Raw genomic sequence first — 25,799 nt, 5'->3', positions numbered from 1 at the left:
GACTGCGCATGTAGGACGTTTTGGAGACAAGTTGAGTGAGATGTGATTGAGATGGTTTGGACATGTGCAGAGGAGGGACATGGGGTATATCAGTAAAAGAATGCTGAGGATGGAGCCACCAGGAAGGAGGAAAAGAGGAAGGCCAAGGAGGAGGTTTATGGATGTGGCAGATGTACAGGGGGGTATGGAGACGGATGATCCACTGTGGTGACCCCTAATGGGAGAAGCCAAAAGAAGAAGAAGAAGAAGAAGAAGATAGTCCAAAGCTTGTTAAATTTATGTATTTGTATTATCAGGGACACATTTTTTCCTGGCTTAGTCCATTTATTCAATCTGCCTTACATTCAAACATCATACATAAAGGTTCAGCAGGATATACAGGTGTAACTCTGAAGCATTCAAGTGGCTTTGCTCATTTACACAAACAGAAATTATCTACAATCATTTTTGTATCAAAATGGAAAAGAAATATACAACTGCACAACCAATACATCCAAAACCCATACATATTGTTCAGATACACTCAAGCATCAGCATCAAGCAATCAATTTTTTGTTTACAGTTAATAAAAAAAAGTAACCTCATATTTGGTGATAAATGCACGATGGAGCCACATGTCTGTTTTCATCAGAATACACTGGTCTTAACTTTATATATATATATAAGTTAATTCCAGCATGCAATTTAATGCATTAAGTTTTTAAGACCAGAAGATTAATGCAAGCAAAACACTAAATGACAAAAAAGTAAACTTGAGCTACCTTTAGATATTTCTTAATAAACACTAGAAATATGTAAAGAATGAAGGCAGTTCAAGGAAAAAGGTTACCCAGATTACATAGCTAATGTCAATCCCTTTGCCTGTGCTTTAAAAATCAGTAAAAAGTGTGGATTTATTTTAAATGGTATTTTATAATCACTGGATACCTGGCAGTAAGTGATATACAGTAGCAAAACCACTTTACATGGATAAAAAAGTGAACTTTTAGTTTCATGAACAACCAACTACTAATTCACGGTGTCTATAAATTGCTTAAATGTTACATTAAGTTACATTTATACACAAACGCGAGCAAAAAATGCATACTGAATCTAAAAGTAGGACAAATCAGAACAAAGAAACGAAGGTTATGTCGGTCGTATTTGAAACGTGAAAATGTTTATATCCTCATTTATTTCTCAAAACATCTGGATTATCTGAGAACACTAATTGGCTATGGCTAGATCAACCCTTTCAGATAAGGTTTATATATTATTAAGTGCATCTATATACACATATCCATGTTCTACTCTATGTGGGGGAATAAAAATGACTTGGCAAGCCAAATGTTTACTATGCTGATACTGAATATTATGCTACAATATGAAATTACATTCAGCAAACTTATCATTAATTAATAGTGTTTTTCCACTGGACAATGTGGTTAGTAATTTCCATAACAGTACACTGTTAAAGCAGGAGCACTTCTCTGTAGCTTGTGAGGATTAGTGTGTTTCACTCTTCTAGATTAAGAACAGAGATTGTTCAAGTAGAGCTTGATAAAGTAACTAGGAATTCTTGAAAAACTCTTTTTGTGTGAAAGTGCAGTGCATGAGTAGTAGATTATAGGATTTAGTGCACAAAATGCTACACAATATTTACAAACTGATTCTCTTTGCCATGAGAGGGAAAAACAGCCATATAATTGATTTTGCGTGAATGTGGGTTTGGTTCGTAGCTCAGTGGGCTGGTTTTGGGCACGAGACAGCAATTTGTAAGTCTGTATGATTTAATGGTCCCAACAGTCTAGTTTAGTAAAAACAGAAAGAATGGTAAGTGTGACAAAAATGAAACTGAAATGAAGGTCTGTTCGGCTTATAGCAGAGTGCTCGGATTTGACTCGTCAGAAAATTTGTTTTCTGTACAACAGCTCTGAAAATCTGTGTTAATAAATGTTAATGATGTGATGTGGTACTTTTTCTTGAATAATCATTCACAAGGGCTTGGATGGCAGATGATCTGAATAATCTAAGCCTAATACAACTACTACTACTATTTCTACTACTACTACTAACAATAATAAAAAGAAATTTGTAAAAATGTGTTTTTACTCAACAACAAAATCTATAGTCATTGATATGGAGTAGTTTTCTGTCAAATTCAACAGTCTCCAACACAGGAAAGTCTTCAGGATAGATAAGTTTACCCAGACTGTGTTTTGATTTGTCCTAATATCAAGAGAGGAAAAGATACAAAAGGGAGGCTGGTGAAGCAACTGTTTATAGCTGCTGTAATGAAATCATACCAGGAAGATTAGTTATAAAGTATGTTTTGGATGTTCCACAATATCAAGTGGAACAACAAACAGTTAAAACACACGTGTCCATTGTTAATAAAGTAACAATTGCATGATTTTTTTTTTTTTTTTGCCAAATTGGTGGCTGGTATAAAACGGAATAAAACACTTCAGGATATCTTTTATTCTATACACATAGTGGACCGAATACAATGTTACAAGACTTCATCAACATACGTGTATCAATAAAATAAATCTGCTGAAGGTTTTTGGGCTGTTTGACCAAACACCGGTCTAGACGACTTTAAACATGACCCACATGATTCACTTGTTACTCTGGAAAGAAAATAAGTATTCTGTTACAGTAGCCTTATAAATGAAAACCATGATAAAATGTAATGTCTCAAATTAGTTACCGTAATGCACTGTCCAGTAAAAAAACACTAGAAATAAATCCATTTCCCCCCCACATTTCAGTAATTATATATATATTTTTAAAGTATTTCAACATTGAGGTTTTGAGGCTCATATTTACCCATAATTGATCTCAGTATTAAAATCATAAGAAAGAACTTCAGCTGAAAAGACTGTAAATATTGTCACATACTGTGTGGGACAATGAATTTCAAAGCAATAATAATGAGTCTCCTGATTACAACCCAAATTCAGAGCGCTTCCAAAAGGAGAACTGAACTTACACACATTATGCTGATCCTCGCACCCCAGCAATAGCCAACAGGCAGCAATGGCTTAGACTAATCAAACAAGGCACTGTGTTTAGTAATCCTGCTGAGTTTGTGGGCTGCTGATGTTGTGAGTTTGCGATGTACTGATTGTAAAAGACGTGTAGAATATTTCCACACTTTAAACAAGTATAATTTAGCCTCAAATAAATAGCATGTTGGTTGAGAGCAGATTGTAAGGTTGCATACATTAACAGTCTGATCTCACTAGGCCAGTAAAGTGCATCCTGGGATGGATTTCATGGCAGTCTGTGCAGAAAGGCCTGTGAGTTGAGCACCCCCTGCTGGTTTGGAGAGAAACCAGTTAAACCCTGGTCTTCTGGATCTCTTAGCGACACCAACAGGATGGTAAAGTAGGGTGTGAGCATTAAGTATCAGAGCTTGTTGGCATACAGTGTGTCTTCATCGCTTTCGCTTTCATCCTGGAACTCATGGCTCAGCAGGGACTTCTTGGAGCCCATAGATGTGAGCCGGATCTCGTCCTCGTAGTCGTCCCGGTGCTGGCGAAGACGGTGGAATCCGTCCTTCTGTCTGTTGGACTTTGCAGAACACACACACCAGATAATGAAGGCGGTGATGGCCAGAGCGGTCATAGCTGCAGCTGAATAAGAGAACACAGACATTTTTCGGGGATGACAACAACTGCACAAATAAAAAAACCTGTAAAAAGAATGTTGAACTTAACAAACAACTATTTCCTGCTTTCTAATATGTTCTAATAGGTCATGACCAAATTATTGCATCTTACCTGCAGATGCCACCACTAACTCTCGTGGTAAACCAAAGATGCGGTTATCCATATCAAACTCGAAAATGATGGAGCTCGCTGCCTCATATGATGAGACAATCACCTGGAGGAAGCAAAAGAACAACAATTAACTAACTATAGAAATTATATACATTTAGATTTGTTCCTTTGCTTCGAATAGATCCTTTGATTCTAGTTTTTGTTTTCAAAATGTTACTTCATCAGTACTCCGCATGGATAAAACTACGAGCCACAAGCTGCATTTGGAAATTCAGCTCAAATGTTTATTCCAGTTCCTGCTGTAATTCAATATCTCCAATAAATGAGGAAATAGAAGTTAAGCCCAACCATCAAACAGGATATACACAATAAGCAGCGTGCGCAGCTGACATACTGTATATAGGATGCATTTTTCTATTTCTGCTATGTTTTGCACATGGTCATAAACATGAAAAAAATGACATCCACGGTTTGCTTTGCAGGCTGTGCCCCTGATTTCAACATTACATGTGCTAGATTTTCACCTGTAGGCCACCTCCTGCAAGAAATGGGTTAAAATGTAATCATCATGAAAACTAGCATCTCATTTTTTTTTTTTTTAAACAGATTTTCTATAACAATATTAAAATTCATCATCTCAGGGTTTGGATGAACTTTGTTAACCCTTGCTCGATACTGATCCGAGTGTTCACATGTTTTACATGCCAGGTCGATGTTGAATCAATCAACATCACAGACCTTCTCGGTGTAAAGGAAATAAAAATGTATGTCTATCCTCTACTCATTCAGAGGTTCGGGACAATATCAGGCTTATACTGACACACATCGGATCAGTGCATTCCTTGTATTTATGAGAATTCTCAAACCTTTTGCCGCTGTTGTTGATATCCCTCCGCTACTGCTTCGATGCTGTGTGATCCTGGCGCCAACAGCGCATGGAAGAATCCTCCCTCGCCAGTGAACACTCGCACGCCACCGTTCAGCACGATCATTGCCCCCACTATGGGCTTGCCACTTTTGTCCTTTGCAATTCCACGAACTCCTTTATGGACCTACATGAAGAAGACGAAATTACAGAAACAGTTTAGGCCAAAAAATAGGACTTACAGTCTTAACAATGATTGATATATTTTACAATCCATCAGCAGACAGCAGTATAAATGGAACTAGGAGCCAAATATGACATTTAGAAACCGATCAAAGGATTATGGACAGATAAAAGAAGCTAACAGACCTCTACCAGCATGCTGAGCAAAGACTTCCTGTTCTCAGCCCAAAGGGTGGGCAGCTGATCAACTGGGGGGAACAGGCAGCAGCTGGTGTACACTGTAATCTCAGGACAGTGACCAAAGTCTACACTGAAGTCCTAGAATACAACCAAACAACAGTTAGGCATCACAAGGAAGTTAAATAAATACAAAACAAACAGAAATACACTGTATATTTCAGCAATGATCAAAGCATCTTTGCCATACTGTTATAAAATCTGCCCAGTAACATTTTCCACATTAGGATTTTTCCAGTTCTTTTGTACATCTTCCATAATATCTTGGATATCACTGGCCTATGGACATTATCTTTAATCTTCCCCCGGTGTTGATTATTTACAAACTAAGTCAGTGGGCAAACTGCATGAATTCAAAGTCAGTAGTGTGTTTTGTATCACGCTGCCTTTGTTCTGGTGTGGGCACACTAATCTGGTACATCACATGCAATCAGGAAACACTGATAAGTGGTTTCCTGACCATAGCAAGGAAATGTATCATAGACCACGTTTTACCCGCCCTGCCTGACTGTTACAAAGGCTCAAGATTTTAGCAAGTACCTAAATGTTTCATCCACAGAGGTCAAACTAGCAATACTAGTGTTAAACCACACAACACACATGTTAAAGTATAGACTCAAATGATTTTTTTTTTTTTTTTTTTTAGAGTCTGTCTGTCTGTCTGTCATTGGGGAAATGATTTCATCCCCTGCAGATTTAGTAAATTTACACTCTTACAAATGGAATTAGGAGTCTAGAATTTTTTCCTCTTTCTCTCTCTCTCTCTTTCTATCTTAGGGGTGTAATGGAACACGTATTCCTAATGAATTTACAGAGCTTACGGTTTGGTAAAAAATCTGATCAATTAAATATTAGTTCCCTCAGGAATGTATTAAGTGGCGAGTCGCAAGTTTGTTTAATCTCCACCTCGCACTTTAAAAGCATTAAATATTTTTTTATCAAACTTAACGGCTAACGCTAGTGCTATGGATTCTTTAGGGTTTCATGTCCAGCTTGAAGAATTTCACATATCGAGGAATGAATAAAGGATGTAAGAAATGAAGACATTTGTTAAAGTATGCTAAAATAAGAACAGTTAAGCAGAACATGTCTTTCTACAATTAAATATTAAATATAAAACACACACACACACACACACACACACCTGTATTACACAAATGGGGTATAACAAATTTAAACTAAATAATCTTTAATTAAAATTTTAATGTATTTAATTTTATGTAATCAATTAAATTTGTGCTAATTTAATTGATTACTCGATTGATTTCATTTCATTTTAATAGAATATTATAAAATATTATTTTATATACTATTTAACCAAGCACGCATTTTATTTTAAATTGTTTTCAAAAATGTAAACTGTTATGTCGACAAATGTCCAAAAATTCTGTACCAAAATTGAACCAAACCGCGACTTAAAAACCGAGGTACGTACCGAACCGTGAATTCTGTGTACCGTTACACCACTAATATGTTTAATTAAAATGCAATCACAGGCCTTCTGACTACTCATCACACCCACCTAGAGGTGTGCAAATCATACTTTGAGAATCTAGACATATGAAGGAGCTTCAAATGTCCATTTGTCCCTAATGATATTCTGTATTTATGCCTGATTTTATGGCAGTGGAAATTTTTGAAAATGACATTAGATAAATCTGGGAGTGAATGGCAGATGGTCCACAGTCTAACTTACCTTCATGCTGCCCATGTGACTGTGTTTCTCTGCTGCCCGCAACACTCCGTCAGGGATGTTTCCCACTGAAATCAAATCATCATTAAAACAGATTGTTTGTATATATATTTAAATATAGAAAACTTTAGCTGCTCTTCATTTTTTCCATAATGTTCCATACTTTGTTCCATAATTACAATAAACCTGATACACCAAAAAGAGTTTTCTCAGATGTGGAAAATTAAAGTTACAATTAAATACAATGGAACCCCGGTGTACGAGTCCCTTGTAGAGCGAGAATATCCGTGTACGAGTGGTTTTACTAGTAAAAATCTTTGTAGGAGTACAAGCATATTTCAGGAAGACGAGCATTTCTTTTGACACATTGGTTCCAGTCACGCATTCTGCTAGTCACCATGCTTCATGCTCAGTCTTCATAGACATTGTTCTAAATGCATTCTCTTGTGTGAATATTGTGCTTTCTGTCTGGTTTTATAGTGTTTTTGTTTTATTTCACTATAAATTTAGCATCATGGGTCCCAAGAAGTGTAGTGATAGCATTGGGAAGAAGGTTGCAAAAAGAATAACCATTTAAAATCTTCTTCTTCTTCTTTTGACTTCTCCCATTAGAGGGTCACCACAGTGGATCATCCGTCTCCATACCCCCCTGTCCTCTACATATGCTTCAAAATAACCACCTGCATGTCTTCCTTCACCACATCCATAAACCTCCTCCTTGGTTTTCCTCTTTTCCTCCTTCCTAGTGGCTCCATCCTCAGCATTCTCCTACCGATATACCCCATGTCCCTCCTCTGCACATGTCCAAACCATCTCAATCTCGCCTCCCTCACCCTGTCTCCAAAATGTCCTACATGCGCTGTCCCTCTAATAAACTTGTTTCTAATCCTGTCCATCCTCGTCACTCCCAATGAACATCTCCACATCTTCAGCTCTGCTACCTCCAGCTCCACCTCCTGTCTTTTACTCAATACCACTGTCTCTAAAGCATACAACATCACAGGTCTCACCCCAGTCCTATAAACTTTCCCTTTTACTCTAACATGCGAGTAAGAGCATATTGGAACACGAGCGGTTTTAAAGGAACTACTTAATCTTGTAATTCACCGTATATTCAAGTGTAACAAGAAGTATAAAGCAGTTCACATACTCTGGCCATCGTCTTGGCATCCGGTGTCTCCTAAATGCATTGTGGGATGGTTGCTGGCATACACGGTAGCCAGATACTTCAAGGTACTCTCATTTTCGACTGAAAATAAACAGCAGGAATTTAAACATACTGCAGCAACTACTGAAAGCAATCGGATCCTTAAGGGAAAGAAAGGAGACCTGGTTGAACTGGTTTATCGTAGGGGTAAGTAACCAAAACAGAACCCCCATCCAGCGCCACTGACAGAGTGAAGCCCTTCTCCTGTATCAGGTCCATCACAGCACGCGTCTCAGGCTGAGCTTCTGTGGCACGCTGGGATGCATTACCTAGAAAACACCAAATATACATTACAATCTGTAGACAATTCATGACATAGACTTATTCCATGAAGGGACTAGACTGACTGACTGACTCTCTTTTACACACACACACACACACACACACACACACACACACACACACACACACACACACACACACACACACACACACACACAATTAGTTTTTTGCACAAAAATTGCTGTTTTTGCGCATTTCTCCTGCTGCAATAACGCCATGTTTACATGTACTGTATTTATTTTTATACGGACAATCCATTTGAACAAACCTCCTGGACATACTGGTCAGCTCTTTGTAATATATTGTCCTTTTTTTGCCCTGAATGTGCACTTTATGTTGTTAGTGGTGAGTTTTGTGTAGTTCCGTGTTCCTTTCTGTAATTTGTGTTGTTTGATGTAGAGCCTTCGTCCTGGGGGAACGTTGTTTCGCTTCACTGTGTACTGCACTGTATATGGTTGACATGACTATTAAAGCCTTCCTGACCTGCCTTCAATTATTCTTGTAAATTCTAAAAAATAACCTACATTATGAACTAGGCGGATTGTAGATACTCAGAAATCGTCACGCCATTGTATTGTGATTTTGGTCGCGGTAGATCATGAGCAAGAATACAGGTTAGAGAGACCGGGACACCGGTCTTTCACAGGGCACCACACAAACATTCAGACTGAGGCGCAATTTAACATACCCAATCCCCCAGGCTGTTCTAGGAAGGTGGGACGAAACTGAATAACCCAAAAAGACATACATGACCATACAGATGCCCATACACTACAATGCCACTCGGCAGCATTTTTGTTGTGCGAGCTGTAAAGGCTGGTTATGGTGGTTGTTTTTCTTAGAATTAAAAAAAAATGCTTACCAAAGAAATCAGTGTCGAGGTCTTTGCTATTTGCGTTGGTCATGCCCACAGTGGAGGTGCACTCCTTTTCTTTAGCAAGCTCACGGCCATCTGGGTTTATGGAAGGAAGTAGCACAATTCTTGTCTCGTTGATTAACTAAACAAAGAGAGACAAAAGCAATTTCGACCACAGTGTTATACAGTACAATAAAAATGTTCTTACGTGTATGAAAAAATGTCTAACAGCACTGTGTGAATTGAACTACCCTAGTGGATTTGATCTAAAGTACTGAGACAAACAATTATGATTTTTAAACACGTATAAACCAAGAGGAGACAATCTCACCCTAGTAAGAGCAGCATTCTTTCCGTAGTGGATGCACAGATAAGCAGCAAACTCCAGCAGCAGCTCTGTGCCCACTGGAGCATTGCCATGAATGCCAGCCACAAATCGGATCTTGGGCTTCGATGGCTCGATCACTTCAGGAGAGTTGGAGATCTCCAGTGCCCAAATGGTCCTGAACTCCGAACTCTGACCAAGACTAGACATAATAAACAAGGTCACTCCTCCAAAATATGTGCATTTAAAAAAAAAAAAAAAGAAACTAATCTATAGTTTAGGAAAGTGTGGCCTGCAGTCAGACTAGAAAATCAGATTGATTATTTAAGATGTGTGAAGGAATGTGAAGGTACACTGAACACAAAATGTACAGGTCACTTCAATGGAACAAGAAAGCATTTAAAGGTGAGTAATCTGCTTATACTCAAAAGATTACATTTTCTGTGTACCCTTTTTTTTAAGAAGATTTATCATCAGTTTTAACCTGAGAGCTAAATAAAAAGCAGAGAATTATATTTTCACACTCAAAAACAAGGAGGAAAAACAGCATATTGCTGAGAATGCCGGGTGTCTCAAAAATGTTGTCTATATTGTGTAAATCGATCAACAGTAATCAGAATAAGTCTAATATATGCAGGTATTAATGATAAATACATGATACATGCTACAGATATAGTGTACATTCTCTATACAAGAGTACCCAGATTATTCATGGATAATATACAATGCATGCAGAGATAATATCCAGCTATATAAACATTTCCCATATCTCCCTGAATGCTCTTGTCTAATCATGGCAGTGTATTTTGTTGTGCAGTTTGAAACCAGGCCTCAGTCAGTTGGCCTCCTTCTTTCTGTGTTGTTTGTGTTCTACATACTACACTTGGCACAGACTGACATGTTCCACAGATTATCGCAAACCTGTAAAAATCTGAGTGTAGAAACAGGAAAGCACACTCGCCACTGCTCAAAATTGCTCAATCGTGTCTTCAACAGCAAGGTCTTTTGCAACTGACTTGCAAAATGTAATCTTAGCATAATCTACAACAGCTGTAATCATGCCCTTGTTTCTACATATTCAGAATCTTCCCTGAGGTCATGTCCTCCTTATTTTTAAGTACACCATGATCCTAGCTGAGACAGAGAGGCTCAAATATTATTCACTAGTTGCATTACAGACATAATATTCATCCCCATAAGAGAGTGAGTTGGCAAAGGATGTTTTTTTTTTGTAGACAAACAGGATATGCTTTAGTACAGGGCTTGTCTCCACAAGTTGGATCCACTGAATTTAGACTTATCATATTTAAATTATAGATGAATGAAAAGGAAAGTTGCCAGGAACGAGTAAAAAAAAATTAAACAGTCAGCTGGGAGTAGATACAAAAGACCAGAACCTGCGTAAAGAGGTGATTTTGGGAAAGTTGAGGTTTAGGCTTCGCAGGAACTCGGACGTCTCTTTGTATCCACGATAACGGAAGCTGCTGGTAGTGGCTGTGTTCTGGATAAGTTGGTCCAGTCCAGGTCCCACTGAGAGCTGCTTGATGAAGCTCTGAAACTCCTCCTCACTTGAGTCTGAAGGGGCAGCAGGGATGCCTGTGTCACTCCGTATACGAGTCAGCTTAAAGTCGACAATCTCAGCATCACCCTCAGGCACGGTGGCATAAGTGACAACAGATTTATAGCTGTAGAGATTGTAAAAAATACAAGACTGGTTTAAATACATACAAATTATTTCTCCATTAGCAAAGCCAAAAGCAAAAGACTTTTTGTACAACAAAGTTTAGATATTGGACTTCTAATCAGAAGATTGTACGTTCAAATCCAAGCAACACCAAGCTGTCCCTGCTTGGCCTTTGAGCAAGGCCCTTAACTGCCAATTGCTAAGTTGTATAAATTACATAAAAGTAATTTTGTGTATGGGCATTTGCCAAATTCCATAAATGTAAATTTAAATGTTTAGTCTCAATTTAAAAATGAAAGCAAATAATAATCATTATTATAAATAAAACAGGGTGTCACCATGTGGCTTACTACAGAACTTAGTCACTGTAAAAACACTGATGTTGATCATCGTCCAATTACAGCATGTCCCAGTATGTTTTATTTCTATCACAACAATTCGACAAACAAATACATTGATTTTTATTTTCTTAATGATGACTTATGGCACATAATACTTTAAATGTTTAAAGTTACATTTCTATGGAGTATAATGTCCATGAGAATAGTTAGCTCCAGATAATTATGGTATAACAGCTATAAAAAACATAAAATAAAAGCTCTCTTTTCCTTCTCACTAATTAAAAAAAAAAAAAAGCAACTTGAAAAATACAGAAAAACCTGAAAAGCATCACAGACTTTAGAAAAGACCTTACTGACTATTATTAAGCACAGAAACCTGAGACTTCTTCTATAAATATTAAATAGCTGCTTACACATCACCAGATCAGCAATCTTCTTTATCACATAACAATAGAATAATTAGATAGATTATGGTGGAACATCTGCTCTACATTTTCTTTTAGAGTGAGTGTATTAAAAATAGTATATCTATATTTAAAGTTGGCACTATTGCTGCTAAAAAATCAATACCTACTCACTAATCAGACTGAACTGCATAATGATATAAATCTAGTTTTTAAAACATTCTACCAAATGCAATCAGGTAGATTACCCTTGGGCAGAAGCAGTCAGGTGGTATGTTCCCGGTACAAGCAGACGCCAGTAATCTCCAGCTTTGTTGGTGGAGATGGGATGATCGATGCCTTCAACAGTAATTGTGGCATTGGGGATACCGGTCCCATCCTTACTGTCAGTCACCATCCCCTTCACTCCTCTGTGGACCTACAGATCAAAAACGGATTGAAGAAAGATGAGCTATGCACACCAAAATCAAGTAGAAATGAGTCAGAAAGAATGGAACAGAATGCAAACCTGGTGAATAAACTGCAGTAGAGATCTCCGGTTGTGCTCCCAATAATGTGGCAGGTCCTCTGCTGGAGGATACTTCACACAGCCCAGCTCTATAGTCACCTCAAAGCAGTTAGTGTTAAGATAGTTCCAGTCCTGCATACCACCTAGAGATACACAAAACACAATGCTCATTCACACAGACTACGTATATGCAAATCATAACTCTAAAACTGCGGAGAGAAATGCCGATTTCCATTTTTGACAGCGTGCGTGTGTTTCAATCTAAATAAGACTTTACGATTGTTGTTTTTTTTCCAGGATGACAAGATTCCGAGGAAAGAAAAAAAGCCATAAGGTCAAAGGAAGTGCACGCAGAGCTCAGAGACAGAACTGTGTGGAGGCAGAGATACGGAGAAGGGTAGAAAAAACTACTGCATTGAAGATACCAAAGAGCACTTAGACCTTCATAATTCATAAATGGAACAAGTTTGTCTAACTCAAACTGAGTAATCTGGGAAGAAAGGCCTTGAAAAGAGAGCTGACCTAGAAGCTACTGGCCATTCTGTTAGAGCTCCAGCCAAATAATAAATAATAATAAAAAGGGTAGTACACTGTAATTTGTTAATTATTAAACAATTTGTTAATAATCTAACAAATTACAGTACAGCAAAACAGAGCAATTTACACCATCTTAACGTATACCCTTTACAGTATATGGACGAGCACTGGTTCATGAGAAGATAGATAGATAGATAGATAGATAGATAGATAGATAGATAGATAGATAGATAGATAGATAGATAGATAGATAGATAGATAGATAGATAGATAGATAGATAGATAGATAGATAGATAGATAGATAGATAGATAGATAGATAGATAGATAGATAGGAAATTGTACTTGTGTTTTTTTATTATTTAGTATTTTTTTAGAAAGTTTACTTTATTATTTTATATACATTTTATTCATCCCAATTGGAAATTGACAGCTTAAAGCAGTATCCACAAACATAGGTAATAAGGCATGCAATAAATAAAAAATAACAATTTAAAGGTTAGTTAAAGTAAATGTTTTAAAAAAGTTAAAGTTAAAAAAGTAATGTTTTTAATGTGTCTGTGCAAAAACTGTGTGAAGTTATAGAACTACATCATTCTTTGATAAAAAAAAAAAAAAAAAAAAAACTCGTTCTTATGTGTAATATGCCACGTCCACTTACCTGGTACATTGTACCAAGCAGCTCCGTTAGTAATACCGTCCTTGAAGTACTCATCTGGGTATTCTTTAACATCTTTACAAGGGTGCCCTTTATACATGAGCGGATTTTCCTAAAACACAAGAAAATCATTTCTGTACCAAGTTCCTCCAGATAATAAGTTAATAAATTAATGATTGTATTTGGAAACGGGGAACAAGTCCAAAAGACTCACCCGCGAGTAAGCAAGGGCGACCATTTTAAAAGTGGCATCGTCAGGAGATTTGCTGTATCTACCGATGCCCTCTGCATCATCATCATAAGGGTAATTTACCACCAGGGATCCTAAAAAGAAAAACATACACATGCACTTACTGGCATATCATAGCACACCGGTCCAGGAACTTGATTAACATTAAGAAGTTGACATTAACCTCCATGGAGGTTAGCTGACAGTACAAATGGGTAGCTTTTAGCCCAGTTCATCACTGCTATAGTCTCTGGTTGTCTGGGATCAGTAATGGTTTGGAACTGATCAGGAAAATTGCGGTTTAGGTCGTAGTTGTTGCTGTTATTACGCCCTTGGTAGCCACCGATGTCTCCTGTAGAGAATTACACAAGATCAGATAATCATAAAACAAAAAATCAGTAATGCAATAGAAAGAAAACAAAGAATGCTGAGCATCAAAGTACAATCCCATTCAAATTACAGGGTGACTTTCAAACTATTTCTTACCCTCTACTGCAACTTCATAGCCATCTGGATTCATAGAGGGCATGATGTGGATGCGGGTGTTGTTGACAAGCTGCGTGACCTCGGGGTCGCTGCCGTAGTTACTGCAGAGGTACTCGATCAGGTTTAAAAGCAGCTCCCGCCCCACCACCTCGTTGCCATGCATGTTAGCAATATACTTAAACTCGGGTTCACCTTAAGGAAACATTGAATCGTTTAAATTACAACATAGAGCTAACACTTGGTTTAAAACAAGTTATGAGGAAGTATTAATATTTAACATGATTTTGTAAGAAGTAAAGAACTGCAGCACCTTGCTCATGTTTGCCTGGGTTATCAGAGATCTCCAAGACCCAAAGCAAGCGACCCTGAACGGACTTCCCGATGGAGTAGAGACGTGTGATAGAGGGATATTTAGTGCTGAACCTCTGCAGGAAGAACTCCATGTCGCTGTTTTGGTGATGCCTGAACTCCTGAGGCTGCTGCAGGCTTGCTGTTGGCGCAGAGCTGGTTGAAGTCACGCCAATTTCACTGGGCATGCTGGGGCTGGTATGACTGGTGCTGCTATTGGTTATCAGTGGGGTAGATGGTGTAGTAGAGAAATTGGTTGTGTGACTGATGCTCTCATCATTTAGACATTCGAGTGTGAAGTTGAGTTCTGTAGCTTTGCCTTCCATTACTTGCACACCAGACATGGTCATTGGAACACACCTAAATTACACAAGGAACACAAACAGTGAAACTTTAATAAATTTTAAGTGGTGTGTGTGTGTGAGAACAGTGTAGGATGAATAACAAAACAACGTTCCAGGAGAAGTATTTAAACAGCAGATAATACTGCTTTAATTAGTAGTGCTGTCATTAGTATTTAGTTTGTTAGGGTTGTCATATTTCTTTAAAAGTTCTAAAATAATACAGAGCTTTCGGTTTGGTGCACGTGTGCGAATGCAATCCTTTTAACGTGCGGAGCACACTTGAAAGTTCCCTCACGAACGTATTAAGTGACGGACTGCAAGTTTGTTTTACTCTCCGCCTTGCACTTTGAGTGCAGTCACTCTTTTGTTTTGGTTTTTATTATTAAACTTGAAAATATACAGGAAAAAAAAAAGGGGGGGGGGGTGGGTTTAAAAAATAAATAAAAAAAAAAAATGTAAAAAACAGCAAAACAATTATATTTATTTAATTAAAATAAAACCAAGAGTTAGCGCAGTGTCACTGTGGCTACTCACTTTGTACCGGAAATATGATTTGTAGGTCAACAAATTGTGATTTTCCGTGCGTTGTACATGTACGAAATTGCAGACACTTCCATTTCACGACAGTCTAAAACATTTTTTTTCTTTTAGCATTTTATGAACAGCTTCAAGAATTTCTCTTCAAAGGAAAAAATTCTGACATTTTCACATATCGAGAGAGTAAATAAATAAAGGATGGAAGTAATAAAGACATTTGTTAGAGTTTGCTGAAATAAGTAGAACAGTTAAGCAGAACACACACACACACACACACACACACACACACACACACACACACACACACACACACACACACACACACACACACACACACACACTCTCTGTATTACCCAAATGGGGTCTAACAAGTGTAAACTATCCAATTTAGTTTTCCCATTTTAAAAATTTTATTTAATGAGTTCGATTCGTGTCAATTTAATTTGATTGAAGTGTATTGCATTAATTTGATTTATTTCATTTTATTTTTATAAAAACATTGTCATAAAATATTCTAAAATATTACTTTATATATTATTTAACCAAGCAGGCATTTTATTTTAAATTGTTTTAACATTTTGCATTTCTTCAACAGATATCAAACATGGTGTTTAAATACCCTAATATTGGCAATTTATTCAGTATTTGCTGCCCATTATGATCAATAAACAACAAAAACATGGAAGTTGAATGCAAGCTCCTAAAAAAAGAGAAGTTGCATTTCTAGTCTTGTGACAGTCTGATGCTACATCATGATTGGTCAGGGGCTTACCCAGAGGCTACAGCTGTAATATTGTAGCTTCCTGGAAGCAGCAGTCTGTAATAGTCACCGAAGTGACCGGAGGCTATTTGGTGGTTAATGCCGGCTACTTGGATGACTGCATCAGAGAGAGGAGCGCCGGTTCTTGCTTCTCGGACAAAACCTCGTGCACCAATGTGAACCTGCAAGAAGATCAAGATTAGTCAATATTTTGCCCGAACGCAGATTGTTAATCAAATGCAAGCTAAAACTGAATGCCCAAATACGGCACCTGCTCCATGTATGCCAGCAGAGACTCTCGATTGTTCTCCCATTCTGTAGCTAGTACTGAAGCAAAGGGATACTTGCAGCAACTCAGCTCCATGGTGATTTCCAGGCAGTTCCCTTTTAAATAATTGTAGTCCTGCATTCCTCCTGCACAACAGATAATACAAAAGATAAACATACATGACTGATGTCATTACACGCATGGATGCGAGTTCAAAACTACCTAACCCATGTGCATATGATTTAAAGACTGACGTCATGGCACAAAGTACTGCGAGAGCTTTCAGTTATCACGTCTCGCAGTCAGTAAACAGTGAGATTATGCAATGGCACTCAGCCACAGAGTTTTCAGTGAGTAATGCACTCTTTAAACGAAGTGCCGTGGGTGAGGGGCTACGTTGCCAATGCGAGTTGAAACCTCTTTAGACACACAGAAGAAACCCAACTCCTTACAAAAGAGATTCTTTAGTCTACTCTTACACTACTAGCCCTGCAAGTGTAAGTTACAAGCCTCTAGAATTTCAGTCCAACAAAGAGGGAGATCTATGTCTAGATGCCAGTATGTGGAAAAAAGTTTGACAATGTCACTAACAGCCATAATCAGAAATAGTCAGAAATTCCTCAAATTCAGATTAAATGCTAATAAAATACACCTGCACTGACTACCTTTAATTCAGTCTATGACTAAAATGAAAATGAACAAACTAGCAGAAATTAAATAAAGCAATGTAACCAAATGCTAAGAATTCCCTAATCACCAGCCTTCAGCTTTAAATACTCCTGAATTTCTGCCTTGGTTTGCAAAATTTCTCCCAACTCAGAAAACTGACAGTAGACTTTCAGTGGAATTGTGGACTTTGTGCAAATTCCTTAATGATATTTATTTTCCATATTGGGATAATTATTAAAGACTATTAAATAACAAAAATGTTAGTTATATAATTTTCTATATTATATAACAAATGTATTAAACTAAATCATATATTTGTTTACTTGTTTAATAATGTCGAAGTTGAACTTTAATGTACATGTAGAGTTTTTAATGAAAATGTAATGAAAAAATATGAAAAAGTAGTCATAGTGTGAAAAATTCTCTCATCATGTCCTAATAATAGGAAACGACAGTGAGAGCTGGAGGGAACAAACAAAAATCTTATGAGCTAAAACAAAATGTGAAAAAATTGGTCCAGAACAAAACGTATTCTCCATTATGTAGCTTTTGCCAATCTGACTAGTGTCTTTACATCTCAATTAATTTGACACACGGTATAGTGAACTTTTCACAATTGTTTTTAATTTAATACCTATTAAAAACTGATATAATAACACAATCACTCTTAGGCCTTCTTAGATAATCATACATTACTTAAGTATCTACACGAGCTTTGTCATCAATACAGTGCCCTGACCGCATTAGATATCAATCAGTATATCGCAGTCTGGTGCACTTGACCAGCAGATATTAATATATCAATCCTGCAATCAAGGAGTCCATAAAAAACATCTATTTTCTTAACGTGGAGTGTATCCCAGGGGACAAGACGGGGGACCCCCTGAACAGGCCGCCAATTCATTCCAGGACAAAACTACATGCATTCATCACAATTTGGAGAAGAGGAAAGCAGAGTACAAGGAGGAAACTTTCAGAACAATCAAACAGGATCCAAACCCTCCACCCTGGAGATGCAAGACAAACATGCTAACTACTAAGCCATTCCCACTTTCTCCAATAAAAACATGTGTCTACCACATCCTGATCTTGACATACTTTGCATATCTCAAGAGGTAGTTTAAAACATGAAATAAGACGGTTCTTCAATTACCAAATACAACACACACCCAGCAATATTTCTGGATTAATCAGTTACAAGGGGACATAAACCAAATGCCCCAACCATATCCTTGTATCAAAATCCTTGTATAAAGATCCTGCTTTAGAGGATTGTTATTGTTAAAGGCACAATGTTAATGGTTAAGGTTATTGTGAATATGCCACAATGGGTCGTGCTTAGGGTACGTTCTGCTTTTTGATTTCCTGCCTATTTAGTTTGAGGTCAGTGGAACATTTTTAGGTCAGTGATACAAGCTGCAACATTAACTAAGTAATATATTGTATTAAGTTGTTCAATCTAAACTAAAGAACATATTACATTTACCAAATTAAAGCCTCATTTCCCCTATTAGTCCCTATACTCAAAAAGAATAAACAATACTAAGAAAGGTCAACGTGGGCTGTTTGGGACTGCGTGTATCGAAGCAATACGTGAAGGAGTTTCGTTGCTGTGTTGTTCTGTCTCTCAGTAAGCTCTTCAGCATAATAAACAAGCAATATGCAAGTACAGATAAACCGTCCTGAGTCACCTGATGTTTGCATAACATCATCGCACAGAATCCGTGTGTGACAAGGATGCAAATAGAGCTTGGTGTTACCGCCTTTCACGAGTTAACAAAGTCTATCGAACACTTCTTCAATCAATTCAGTCTATCTTTAGCTTCACCTGCAACAGCATTTAGGTTCATTTCCATGCTTGTCATGATTGTGTGTGACAGGAAATATGTGCAGCGTGATATTTAGTGTAATTTAACTCTATCATTTAAACAATCATTTACTGTGTATACTGTACGGTCTTTGAAAAGAACATTCTTTACAACTGGTTCTTACAGTAGCCGCCTCCCAGAAAGGTGTCCATTCAGCCAGCAAATGTGGGAAATAAGGTATTTGTCACTCTCAGGACTGAAGAACACAAGCGATCTCACTAAAATACAGAAAATAAATCTGAATATCAAGTAAGTATAGTACGTTTATGTTAATTTTATGTATGACTAGTATTAGTTAGTGGATCAACGATGACAATGTTTTCACCTGTGATCACCTGCTCATTCATGCAAGCATTGAGACATGTGACTGCAGTGCAATGCATAAAATCGTGTACATGCAGGACAGCAGCTTTAGGTATTGTTCACAATAATCATCAGAATGAAGGGAAAATGTGATTTTAACAATAGCATGGTTTGTTAGGAGACAAGATGTTTTTCTGCAGATCTCCAGAAGGATTTTACACAACAGTCTCTAGAATGATGCAATAAAAAAAAACGATTCAAGTTTTTGATGAGAGTGATCAATGGAGAAGGTTCAAACTGATTAAACCTGACAGAAAGGCGACGCCAACTCAGATAATCACGCTGTATAACTGTGGTGAGCTTAGGATGGATTACAACAGCAGAACCAACAGAAATCTAAGGTTATATTAGGAACAGGTTCACTAAAACTACACAGGAAAAACTTCAACTGGTCTGACGGTTTTCGATTTCTCCTTAAGCACACAAAAAAAGGGTAGGGTCAAAATTTGATACCAAAATCATTAATCCACTGATCCAACCTACCAAGTGTCAACAGTCCAAGCTGGTGTAGGTGGGGTAATAGCGTGAGAAAGGTATGCCACACCATGTTTAGTATTACTGCTAATGTATTTATGCTCCGTCCACAGTTTACTGATGGTTTAATAGCTACTTTTGGCACTACAATGCACTGTCACAATGTCACAGAGCAAATATTTTCTCAAAATGGTGAACATAAACATGACAATGAGCTCAGTGGCATCCCCAATGCTGATCTGATCCAGTGGCATGACCCTGGATCAGAATCTAGCAGAACACCTTTTAGGATGAAATGAAAACAGGTGGTTCTGCAGTATGAAAGTCAATCTGCATGAATCTCAAAATGCAGTCATATTAGCATGGAGGTCCATCTCAAAGAAAGGCTTGTGAAATCCATGCCATGTAAAAATGAGGTTGTTTTAAAAGCCCTACCCAGTATTAGTATAGTTTTTCTTAAGTGTACAATATGCATAAATTTCGATTATGCCATAAAGTATACAAGATACTGATGTACTGTGTACTCATGATATTCCTTTACTGAAAAATGTGTGCCATTTGGCTATTAATATGGCTCATACCATTCAGCATCATAAATGGGCTGCGGCACGTATAGTTCAGTAAGCGGTGCCGAACAGATCTCTACATGTTATGCCAGGTTTAAGACTGCACATTTCTAAAATCATGAAATCATTTCTAAGCCATTTCTATCCGCTCCAAATAAGCACCTTCCTGGTGACAGACGTATTCAAAGAAATCTCTATTCAGGTGCAAATAGTGGCCATTGGCTCGGATTTCTGAACACAATGCAGCTCAGGTTGCTGTGCTGAGATTGATGTGATGGCTTGAATATGCTGGTTTAACACTGACGTTAATACAGGTTATAAAGAAAGGCATCAGAGAACAGATTCTGGTTCATGGTACATGATGCCAAAGCAGGCTTTGCCTTATAAAGTGCAAAGAGCAAAGTGGGAAAAATTTTCAAGTTAAAGCGTTGCCAGGAGTGTGTCTTTGCCCATGATTTTTCACTTGTTATAAAGATAGTCAATGTTTCAATTCCTGTTGCAACATGTCAGTAAATGCAGTTTAGGATGAGTGCTGTATAACGACAGCTCATTTTAAGGTCTTATGGGCCAGACTGCTCAATTCTTCAGTAATAATCACACTTGCACTCTGTGTCAAATATTTTATGACCGTATTCATTGAACGTAATTCTAAATGCTTTAAAAGAAAGGACAGAAGAAGAATGTGGAAAAGATAGTGCCCAAGAGGGAATAGAAATAGAAATGAGAGTGGACAAAAATTACAAAGGAAATGAATGTAGCAGGATTAACAGACCAATTGAAGAGAAACAAATCGTAAACCTTGAAACTATACCATCAAAGAGTAAAAGCTCTGCTGTCTAAAAAAATTAATAATAATAAAAAACCATCCACATGGTGAAATTCAGGCAGCTTCATGTCTTTTTTTTATTATAATTTTTTCTAGAATTTTTTATTTGAATTCCCCCTAAATGTCCTAATAAACTAAAGAAAAACAATGTCACATCACCACACATACATTTCTAATCTAACATCTATTTCAATTTTCTTCTTATACTTGCTACTGATACCTTTTAAATCAAGAACTGCTTGATTTACTGAGCTCTCTTCTCCTGTTTTAATGATGAACTGCTCTTCTCTAAAACTCTTTCGGCTTCTCCCGTTAGGGGTCGCCACAGCGGATCCTCCGCATGTTTGATTTGGCACATTATTTTACGATGGATGCCCTTCCTAACGCAACCCTTTCCAATTTATCAGGGCTTGGGACCGGCACTGAAAGTGGCTGGGGATGGTTCCCTGACCGGGGCTCGAACCCGGGCCGCAGCAGTGAGAGCGCCGCATCCTAACCACTAGACCACCAGGGAACCTTCTTCTGTTATGATGAAATTGCAGAAGTGTGTCTGATTGCAAACTAAAGTGGTTACATTTACATCTGTTCTTGGTGAAATGCAAGTATAGAGATAGAGATAGATTAAACTGTTAGAAAATCATATTTAACTAACAAGCTTCTAGACATCTTTAGTCAGACGACTACATTTCAGCTGCATTTGTTAAACTTGCACCGTACACTACACAATGTCTGCAGGCCGACGCCAAGACAAGATTAGAGAGTAGTCTAAATATAACACTCAAGTTGTTTCCTAAAAAACACTGGTGACTTTGGTGCTTTCTCAAAAACACATTTTGCATAATTTCTTTCCACTTACACATTATAATCAGCCATTTATGAGCAAGAGTAAGGAGACAGACTGAACACGCCTGAAGGTTTTATTTTTGCGAAATATAAAATATTTTACAAAATATTTTTATTTATTTATTTATTATTATTATTATTATTATTATTATTATTATATATATATATATTTTTTTAAACCAAGCTAAATGATAAGCAGTTACCTGTAACATCATACCACTGGGCTCCATTAGTGATGCCGTCCTTGAACGTCTCATGTGGGTCGTCGGCACACTTGGGCTCTCCTGTCTTCATGATTGGGTGATTCTTGGCGTAAACCCGTGCTAGATAGCGAAAGAGGGCATCGTCAGGGGAGCTGCTGTAGGTGCCAGTGGCAGTGTGCCAGGCTGAGTCATCAAATGGGTAACTGGCCACTACTGTTCCACCATGCAAATTTCCAGACAAAACAAACCTGAAACAAAGGAAAAATACTTTTAAAGCGATCAGTCATCGAGAGGATAGTCACGAGAAACGTCCGACATGAAACTCGAAATCACAATTAGACCTGGACTTAGGTATTAAAATAAGGAAAAAATCAGTTAATGCATACAGATATTAAAATGTTCTAATAAAAACAAAAATATAATTTCACTGATGGCACCTAAATACAAGTTACAGCACTGACAAGGGTTAGTTAATATTGCAAGATGGGACAGCACAAAGCTTTGGACTTAATTTAAAGTATAGTCCTGGAATCTGGACTTGATTGAGAATCTGGACTTGTCTCAGGACCCTGCAGGTTTGGAATCTGGACTTGTCTCAAACCATGCAGGTTCAGAATCCGGACTTGTCTCAGGACCCTGCAGGTTCAGAATCCGGACTTGTCTCAGGACCCTGCAGGTTCGGAGTCTGGACTTGTCTCAGGACCCTGCAGGTTCGGAGTCTGGACTAGATTCAGATTTTTTTTTTACTTTGTCAATCTGGGTTTTATTCAAACTCCATACACTGAGACTCATAGACGAGTCTGACATATACAATAAACACACTCACTAAATACAGCACGTCTCACTGCAGGACACATTGCGGGTATATATATATATATATATATATATATATATATATATATATATATATATATATATATATATATATATATAGTGTTCCTGTATGAAAGGTTGGAAACTCATTTAAGACCAAGTTTAAAAGTTTATAAGTATCAGTGGACATTTTTGCTGTGTTTACATTAGAAAAGTTGTAAAACGTTAACAAATAAAGTCTTGTCAAATGTGCAACAACTGCAATCTCTGTAACATATGTCTCTCTGGAAGCTTTTCTCCACCCTGTCCATTACATATAACCATAAACCTGACTATTAGGAATGTTCAGCTGTTGAAAGCAACAGCTCGGTGAAGATCTTACTTGTTAGCAAGGATCCACTTCATAACAGCAGTGTTTTCGGGGATATTATCTTCATTCGTTTGTATCTGAGTGAACTGGTCAGGAAAGTTCCGGTTCAGATCCATGTTTTTGGCGTTATTTCTGCCCTCGGCAGTTCCACCACATTTCCCCATCTCCGACTTCTCGAAGCCGTCAGGGTTCATGCTCGGCATGATGTAAATGTCGGTGTTGTTGACGAGCTCCGTGACCCGCTGATCGTCTCCGTACATGCTCAGGAGATACTCGATGAGATAAACCAACACCTGGCGTGAGATCGTCTCATCCCCGTGCATGTTGCCCACGTATTTGAATTTGGGTTTGCCCGGCATGTCGGTTAAAGGCTCCTTGGTGATCCGCATCACCCACAGATCCCTGCCCTCCACCGAGAGCCCGATGCTGGTCAAATTGGCGATGTGAGGATATCTTCGGGCCAGGGACTTCAGACGGTGAGTGAGCTCGATATAATTATAATAAGTGTTATAGTTCTCCGGTTCCTCCGCTTCACTGCCCTGAGGATCCTCTCTGACAGAACGCGGGCTGACAGAGCAGACAAACACAACGAGGACAAAGAGAGCGATAAAACAGCCGGCTTTCCTCATCGCTTGTCCTTTCGAGTCCGACATGTCCCCGATGTAGTTCTTCCTGTAGTCATTCAACCTTTCAACCAGATTGGTACCGCTGTCCCATAGCAGCAGAGCAGATCCACACCGAACACCGGACTGGATGTTTAATACGGGGAACTTCCTGTAGACCTCGAATGGGCGGGACTTGTTCTTAGTACGTGCCGGAAGCGTAGGTACGTCCAAAGCTTCCGGTATTTTTTCCCCCCCACTAAACACACACCCGTTTAAGAACAGTTTGAAAAATAAAAGTCTACCTTCCGCCTTTAGATGAACGTGATATTTCGTTTACAATTAATGCACTTAATGCAAACAGTCAGTCAGTCATACATGTGGGACACTCTTATCCAAAACTTACATTTGTTATTTATACAACCGAGCAGTTGAGGGACTTACTCAAGGGCCCATTAGTTGCAATTCGATGGTGCTGGGATTAGAACCCACAACCTTTTGGTCACCTTCCTATGATGACATGGGTGAACGAAAAGCATCAGTATCAGTGCAAATCACCTAAGCTTGAGCGCTTCCAATGTCCAGCCCATCAATTAACTCACACAGTGAGATGAGCCAAAATACAGTATTTTACTTGTGATCTTACCAACAAAGCAATGCTCAGGAAATGTGGAAGAATAAAACAAATAGATAATGTACATTCAACAGTTTATGAGTAGTAGGAACCCAGATGTGTTGTTGAATTATAATTTTTAATGGCAAGATTGTGAGTAAATTTCATTTTTTTGCAGGAGTAAATGAGCAAATGATAGCACAGGGATTAATCATTAAATACCCGTGTGTTTACTGATGGTCACGACATTAGCTGTACTTTTTCACTAATAGGTTATTCAGGTGATTGATAATGATGCTTTTTATTCACCCATGCCAATCTGCCCTACTTTGTCCTTGAACAAGGCCTTGTTTCCTCAAATGCTCAGTTCTATAAATGACATATGTCACTGTGGATTACATCTGCCAAATGTAATATTTAATGATGCAATTTACTGTTTATTTTTAATCTGAAAGAACTCCATTGAGTTAAAGCTAAGAGAATAAAGAAAAGTTTACTCAAGATTACCATGAACGAAAGGTAATTTACTCATAATTGTGATGTTAAACTCATTTAACAGTAAATTAATAATAGCTAGTGTATGTCTACTTATATCTATGCATGCATGTGGAAGTAACCTATAAAAGGCACCTACACCTGAATGAACTTTAAGAGACTGATGTAGTAATGGCACCTATTAGTTTGCACCAGTAACAATGTCAAAGGCCCAAGTGAAACAGGATCGTAATGTTTTGGAAATGACTAAGTTAAAGTGCAAGAACTAATTTAGGTTTTTCTACACCAAGGTTTCTAAACTTAATTTGAAGTGCTTTTCTAATCTTTTTTTTAATTTATGTTTTTTATTTTAATTCATGAATTGAATTTAAAGTTTTACATGCAAAACGCAAAACAAACCACACAAACTGATTATCACTCGAGTATAATTAACCATGTTGCACAAGTTTGATCGCCATCCTGTCAACCTTTTATAGCTCCTTGAAACGGTAAAAATAAAAACACCAGAAACCCACAAAAACCTCTCAGCTGCAGTTGTCTGTGGTTTTGTAATTGTGCCCCATTCTGGACGAAACA

General features: G+C 37.8%; 1 protein-coding gene across 1 annotated transcript; it reads right to left on the bottom strand.

Annotated features, from left to right (window-relative positions):
* Nucleotides 1-303: 303 nt before the first annotated feature.
* On the bottom strand, nt 304-24,300 carry cpda (carboxypeptidase D, a). Its single transcript, XM_046863140.1, has 21 exons — nt 23,526-24,300; nt 22,331-22,578; nt 16,522-16,664; nt 16,263-16,432; nt 14,572-14,969; nt 14,262-14,453; nt 13,960-14,127; nt 13,761-13,870; nt 13,550-13,658; nt 12,353-12,495; nt 12,093-12,262; nt 10,813-11,100; nt 9,422-9,617; nt 9,097-9,232; nt 8,075-8,221; nt 7,896-7,994; nt 6,749-6,813; nt 5,002-5,133; nt 4,634-4,819; nt 3,768-3,870; nt 304-3,620 (listed from the first exon to the last, which is right to left on the bottom strand). Exons 1-21 carry the CDS (start codon nt 24,164-24,166, stop codon nt 3,394-3,396), a joined length of 4,071 nt encoding a protein of 1,356 aa, XP_046719096.1. The 5' UTR covers nt 24,167-24,300; the 3' UTR covers nt 304-3,393.
* Nucleotides 24,301-25,799: the final 1,499 nt, after the last annotated feature.

Source organism: Silurus meridionalis, chromosome 12 (genome assembly GCF_014805685.1).
Source record: "Silurus meridionalis isolate SWU-2019-XX chromosome 12, ASM1480568v1, whole genome shotgun sequence".
Taxonomy (NCBI): Eukaryota; Metazoa; Chordata; class Actinopteri; order Siluriformes; family Siluridae; genus Silurus; species Silurus meridionalis.
The sequence above is the reverse complement of the archived record's forward strand: the minus strand, read 5'-3'. Positions and strand labels throughout refer to the sequence as shown.

Excerpts from the sequence above, each read along its gene's own strand:
- cpda (XM_046863140.1), bottom strand. The coding sequence starts at position 24,166 with ATGTCGGACTCGAAAGGACAAGCGATGAGGAAAGCCGGCTGTTTTATC. Across the intron at positions 22,579-23,525 it reads AAGTGGATCCTTGCTAACAA|GTTTGTTTTGTCTGGAAATT; the intron begins GTAAGATCTTCA and ends CCTTTGTTTCAG. Across the intron at positions 3,621-3,767 it reads GTTAGTGGTGGCATCTGCAG|CTGCAGCTATGACCGCTCTG; the intron begins GTAAGATGCAAT and ends TCTCTTATTCAG.